The sequence below is a fragment of the Haliotis rubra genome, unplaced genomic scaffold (genome assembly GCF_003918875.1).
Source record: "Haliotis rubra isolate DU_JTF1 unplaced genomic scaffold, ASM391887v1 Scf7, whole genome shotgun sequence".
In the NCBI taxonomy this organism is placed as follows: Eukaryota; Metazoa; Mollusca; class Gastropoda; order Lepetellida; family Haliotidae; genus Haliotis; species Haliotis rubra.
The window spans coordinates 1,580,182-1,587,208 of NW_025767412.1; the positions used below are offsets into that span (position 1 = coordinate 1,580,182).

Consider the following 7,027-nt stretch of genomic DNA (forward strand, 5'->3'; position numbering starts at 1 on the left):
AAGAAACTGGGCTGGTTTTCTCTAATGACACTTTTGGGTAATTACATATGTTACGGTTGAACGTTGCAGCCAATCTTAGTCTTCATGCCTGCATCGGAAAGAAATGATATGATACAGAAGACTAATGCATTCGTGCATTGTGTATAAACGTTTAAACGAATTTTCGATTTTCAACTTTCTACGTCTATATATGGAATGAGCACTTCATTACAGAATGACAACGCGTTTACTAGCGATTATAAGATAAAAGCTAGGTCATACAGATCTCATTTCCATTAACCACTTTGCAGTAGTTATAGAATTTTAATAGTAAAAGTTTCTACCGTTTGAAGGTTATGTTATGTGTATGTTTTTGAGAAATAGTTGTGACAATAATGTAAAGAAAACGTTTTGCTTGTGTATGTAGCCGATAGTGCGTTATTCATCAGTCCCTACATAAGACACAAAGAATATAAGACAAAGTTTCGCAGTGTTCGACTTTGAAGTCTTACATCAATTCACTTCTTGATATGCAGGGGCGGTTGGTTACTAGGTCACGCCGAAGACCCGGGTTCGATTCCCCAAATTGATACAATGTGTGCAGCCCATTTCTGGTGTCGTGATAGCGCTTGAATATGGCTGAAAGCGGCGTAAAACCATACTCACTCACTCTTGATATGCAATCGGCATGTAGTGCTACTCGATAGTCTAAAATGATTATGACATGTCAAATGTGTCGGCAGTATAAAGTCGACAACTGGTAGTCAATAGTACCTTGTCTGTACCGAGTATAATTGATTTCCTGACAAGGACAAACTTCATCCTACGTACGCTGTTTCTTGTTCAGTGTTTTGACGAATTACTGACAATGACGTCATGGATGCTTTAAATACTGAACAAAGACTGGACGTGCAGCGTCTGGTATCCGATGTTTAGTCAATACACGTCCAAGGCTGTGGAACAACTTCCAGTGCACAGCAGGAATGCTTTAAACGTGTATGTGTGTTTAAACTTTGAAAGTTTGACACTGGTTCGATTCACTAAGCCTCAGCAATATGTTCTGAATCATGACACTATGTGAGTATTCCATCACATCACAAGACGGACACCTGCTACCAACGATTAGGTTGTGCGGTAAACACTCAAATGACGTCGTCAAATAAGTCAGAACACGTTTTGTTTGAGGATGTTTGTTTATTCATGAGTTGAAAAGGCGATCAATCTCAAGAAGATGCCTTGGTAGCCCTCTGTGTCTGAAATATGAAAACGAAATACATGTAACACCTGTCTGGTTTGTGTTCAGTTTTCCTTACCGCGATATATACTGGCCACATAAAGAAACTGTGCACACAGAAAATATTGATGTAGGCACACAGCGTCTTTGTACATAAATACAAGTGTAAACATAGCAAGTATTGGAGACAATCAAACGCTCATGCACGTGCCAGGCAACGTGACGTCATTGATGGTGACCTATGGACTTGCAATGTGTTTCTGCACGCGCAGCCCGTGCAGCTGCACACAACCTGTGAAACTCAGAAATTGCTGTCACTGTCAAAAGCTTGATTGTCAACCAAACGTTCACAAATTCATATGAGAAGTCACATGCACATCATGCCAAGATTAACATCTGCTTAACGTCATGAAGCCATTGGAATGGTTCGAGCAGGAATAAGCCAACAACAGGTGGCAGCACATTGCCAATGCCAACGTAACACGATATCTGCATTGACCAGACGTTATCGAAACACGAATGACGTCGCCAACCACCCACGTTCTGGGCATCCCCGACGTAACGACGCCAAGACAGGACAGATGGATTCCGGTGCCTCTTCTCAGACACAGGTTCCAGGTGGCAGTGACCACGTCCAAGACCATTCCCCATGCCTTCAATGCTCATTTGGTATAGCCTCTATGCGTTTTCGGTGCACTGTTGTGCTTCACGCACATGGTGGTCATACCCGTTATTGACTTTGTGACATCGTCGTGTGACGCCGTCCTCGATTTAGAACTTCTGACGTCACCGTTACGAATATTGTTCATGTTCTTTTGACATTTTGTTGTGGTCCGATACTTCAGCTTCTAAAGTGTCTACATCATTTCGTCTTCTCTGTGTTGTATTCCAATTCTGAAGGAATTTTCTGTGTGCACAGTTTCTTTATGTGGCTAGTATATATATTTTCTTTAAACACTCGCAAATCATGTGATACGTACAATGAGTGAAGCCCATTTCTAGTGTCCCCCGCCGTGATTTTGCTGGAATATTGCTAAAAGCGGCGTCAATCTAAACTCACTCACTCACTACATCACCGTGTGTCAGCTACAAATGTCAGGAAAAGCAAACACGAGGCGTGTCTAAGACGTTTACCCGTTTGGAGAGACCCACGAGCACAGGTATGGGAGTGACAAACCTGGAGACACAATCGGGGCTGACCGGGTGTCGAACCTATGAATGAGTGAGTGAGTGAGTGAGTGAGTGAGTACTGAATAGTGATGTCGGGAGAACTTCAGTTGCTTTAAAATCCCAACCATTAATCTTGAATCATAAATTTATCTCTATAACCCGTCGGCAAAGGACACAGAAATAAAAAGAGTATCACAGATATTATTTACAACACATATAGAACCTTACAATATGACAAATATCATATAAAACCTTTTCCAAATGGTGGTAAGATCACCACTCAAAGTTAGGCCGCCATACTATGAACAATGGGGACTGTGACACAGGAATCCAGATGGAAGGTTTTGTAGCATGAATAACTGAATTGTGCACATCTCCTGAGACCACTATTCCCCGTACCTCAGCGGCGTAGGTTCTAATTTACTGTAACTTACTATGTCTCCAGAGCTCCACACACGCCTGTGTACCAATCATGCCATTCAAGTTGACGTCTTGCAGTTGCTCTGTCTCCATCCACATGTATGCACCATAAGTCATCCGTGCACCTGTTTCAGAAATGAACATGTGGTGAACATGACATTATTCTTAATCATAAAATCAACCTTTATTTACTCAGTTTCTTACGGAAGCGTAGTAGGGCCACGGTGAATTTTTTTCAGTCTCATAATCATACATACTATCTCCTACGTAGGACTTAGTATCTTCTCCGTAGGACTTAGTATCTCCTCCGTAGGACTTAGTATCTCCTAGTAGATGATAAGTTCTACGTAGGAGATATTAAGTACTACGTAGGAGATAGTAAAACCAAACATTTTTCTCATCGTGGCCCTACTACGCTTCCGTATTGTCTGAACATTTAAGAGGACATTTTGCATAATTGCCATATGAAATTTACTGTCACCCACCTTGGCATCTTCTTTGATCTTTACCAAGTATTAACAGGTGTTTCAAATGAGTTTGTAACTAACCAAGTCTGACCAACACAATCCAGTGATTGACATCATGAGCATCGGTGTACGCAATTTATATGACTTTCACATCAACTAATTTAGAAAGCCTGAACAAGAGACCCATCAGTTGCCTCTTACGACAAGCCGTCACGCACAGACGATAGAACTATTCTATTTCGGATCTTCACGGGTCTCAACGCACCGTTCTACAAAACAATGGAACTCCTTTATCCTTTGGCGCCAGTCTGCACAACTAGGATACGATGAAAAGTCACCGAGCCGGACCATAAGATGGAGTCGCCTCTCAGGTCAACGGACGCTGAAGACCTCCTAACCTGGTTCTTCAGGGCAGACTGCGGATGCTCTAACAATACACGTATTATTACAGCGGGCAACAGATCATTTTTTATTTCTCAGCTCATTGGGGAATGTGCGACCGAGGGTGTATTCTGTTAATCAATACACTTAATTATACTGCGATATTGTATCACAATATCACACGTACCAGCAGACACGATATCAGAATAGTTGGTGAATTTGAAAAGAGAACAAACGGTGATATTCTTTCCAAATACCATGTGATCATTCCAAAGGTGGTGAAACTGGTTCGACAGTATCAGCGTCTTCGTTCGTTTGAAGAGACATCGCAAATGACACTGGGTGAAGGATGTTGTGTGTGTTACAGTTGTATAGGAGCAAACTGAAGACTGATATGACACACAAATAGTTCAAACACGCGTTTGAGGCTGTCGACCACAATGGTGGATATGACAACATGGAGACAACGTATCGGACGGTACACACATCGACCAGGGTGGAGCCAGACTGACAAGATGGTGTTTATAACCCAGAAACGAACTGGTCAACAACAACTGAGTATAACTACAGAATGGCGAGCCTTCTTGTCGTTGCATGCCTGCTCGGTAGTATTCACAACACAGTCTTTTTTAACTTTGCCCTTTCAGTAACAAGAAGGTTACTTGGATGTGATCTGAAGCATTACAGTATATCTGTTGTCCATGTGCATTGGTCAATGACAAATTGTATCAGCCACGAAAACGATCAACTCTTCGTGTGCAGTATACTGTCAGGGAAATCTTGATGTAAAGAGTTATTGTGTTGTAGTGACGTTGAACAAAACCCTGGCCCAGTCACTCAAGCAGCCCTTGACAGTTTGAAAGCTGACTTATCGTCTGCCCTTACTGAGATGAAGAATGTTATTCAAGGCGACGTCATGCAGCTAAAACACGAAGTTTTACATATACAGGAACACGTGAAGTGTTACGAATACAATAACTGAGCTGAAGAGTGATGTAAGTAGGCTCAGTGAGGATCAACATGTTATTGGTCTACAGAGGTAAATTATGGCTTTAGAAACCAACTGTAATACATGGTCCTTACATAGTGACCTTGATAAAACTACAATAATGATCTTTAGAAATGGATCAAAACTGTCAAAATCAGAAAAGTGGGCAGATAAATCAACTACGCTTGAAGTTGTGTCTTCCTACCAGTACCTTGGCGTATCATTGAATAGAACTCTAACTTGGTCCCTCTCTCCCGAAAACATTTCAATTAAGGCAAAGAAAGATTTAGTGTCTATTACAAAATGCCTTTTTAGCTTTAAAGATTTGCCATATGATATCGACTTCCAAATATTCGACTGTAAGATACTTCCAATAATAGAATTATGGGACTTTCATGAACACGATTGCTTGGAAAGGGTATTACTTTATGCATGTAAATGAGTCCTTGGTTTGCGAGTGTCTACACCAAATACAATTGTCCTTGGAGCAACTGGTAGATATCCTATTCATGTGTACACTCTTAAACGCTGTATTGCTTACTGGTTAAAGCTACCCATCAAATGCTTACAAAATGTTACGTAATCTAGATTTAAACGCAAGCGTCGAGTGTAATAGGTTTAATTGGGCTTCACACGTGAAAACAGTTCTATTCAGACTTGGGCCTGGCTATGCGTGGATATGGCAGGGAGTTGGAAATAAACAGCATTTCTTACATTTTCTTGTAAGAAGACGCAAAGATTGCTTTAAACGGGAGTGGCATGTAAAACTCCAAAATCCTCCCTGGGTGTTTACCTATTCCCTGTTTAAAGACAATTTCAACTGTGAACCATATGTACGATATATCAATATTAAGTAAGTAAGAATTGCCTTATGACAGTTCCATTCCGTTTATTATGATTTAGGGTGTTATAAGGGAATATTCCACAACAAACCTACTGTGTGCAAATGCTGTAAAGTAAATCTCCTGGAAGACGAATATCATGTTCTGCTAATTTGTGATCATTATAGTAACATTAGAAGCAAATATATACCCAGTTATTTTATGAAACAACCGTCAAAACACATATTTATCCAGCTATTGTCAACTGGTAACCCTATATTAATTGAAAATATTGCTTTGTTTAATTATCATGCTACTATGAAGAGAAATCCGCTCTGCTGTTGAACTTTGAATATACTTGTACTATGGGCCTGTGTATATTTAGTATATATACTCATTGATGTATCTTGTTTGTTACAGTTCACCTGACGAAGGGACAGGGAATCACACAGAAACGTTGTGACATACAATAAAGAAGAAGTTGTCATCCATAATATTTGCCTTCTAGTATATGTGGCCTTCAGTTCTGAATAAAGATTGATTGATACAGAAAATTGTAGAAAAATGTCTCAGAGTGTAAACGATTTTGGGACAAATTAGTGTGGTGGTTTTACGCCACGTATAGTTGTATGCCAACCACGTCTGGGAACGCTAGATATTAGCTTAACGCATATGGGAACCCGGGCCTTCAAGAACTTTGAACTTCTGACGTACCGGTGTGATCTTAGTCGTTCCTGTGCGACGTGTATTTCGAGAAAATAATTAAACCATGTAATACTCACCGGTATAATCCGGAGCAAGGCTCCCCGAGTGTCCGACCACAAATATCACAACAACCACAGAGGTCTTTGATGTGGCTGCATAGAGGGCAATCTAGGACCTTGCACTCGACCTGTGAACAAGGAAGGCAAGCCGGGCCTTTCATGGACGTCTCCGTGAACCCCTCCAAGGACTCACTTGTGGTCTCCAACGTGCGCTCATCCGTGGTCTCCAACGTGCGCCCTCCCGTGGTCTCCAACGTGCGCCCTCCCGTGGTCTCCAACGCTGGCCCCTCCGCGATCTTTAACCCATCCGCATAAAACAGACCGAGTATTACAACTACTATGAAGAAAGCACGGCTCATTGTGATGAGGTATGCTGCAGGTATCTCAGCTGGGAGCTCAGCTTGATGAGTTCAGTTACCACAAGTTTAAGATAAATATCTTTGGCTACGTCAAGAGGAAATTTGTGATGGACGGTGTCAGCCAAGCAGCTAGACTGCAGGTGACTGGTGACTCGTGATTGGCACTGGTGCCGAACCCATATTCCGTAACTGTCTACCAATCTCTGGCCAAATGGGATGATCAAAATTAACTATATGCTCATTTGCACATTTCCAAAGTTCCATTCATTCCCACAACGCGTTCAAATGTACCAAACTAAAATTTCATTGAACATTTATGGTTGATGCAGTTTCTTACACAACAAGAAATTGAAAAGATCCTGGAATTCAGTTTGAATTGCCGAATGTTTCTTATTAGTTTTCGATTGTGTTATTCTATACTAGTTTTCAATGTATGTCATTCTT

The 7,027-nt window shown here is 41.2% G+C and overlaps 1 protein-coding gene across 1 annotated transcript; it reads right to left on the reverse strand.

Annotated features, from left to right (window-relative positions):
- Positions 1-1,153: 1,153 nt before the first annotated feature.
- LOC124258697 (perlustrin-like) lies at positions 1,154-6,587 on the reverse strand. Its single transcript, XM_046692768.1, has 3 exons — positions 6,243-6,587; positions 2,818-2,928; positions 1,154-1,232 (listed from the first exon to the last, which is right to left on the reverse strand). Coding segments are annotated over exons 1-3 (453 nt in total). The 5' UTR covers positions 6,584-6,587; the 3' UTR covers positions 1,154-1,231.
- Between the last annotated feature and the right edge of the window lie 440 nt (positions 6,588-7,027).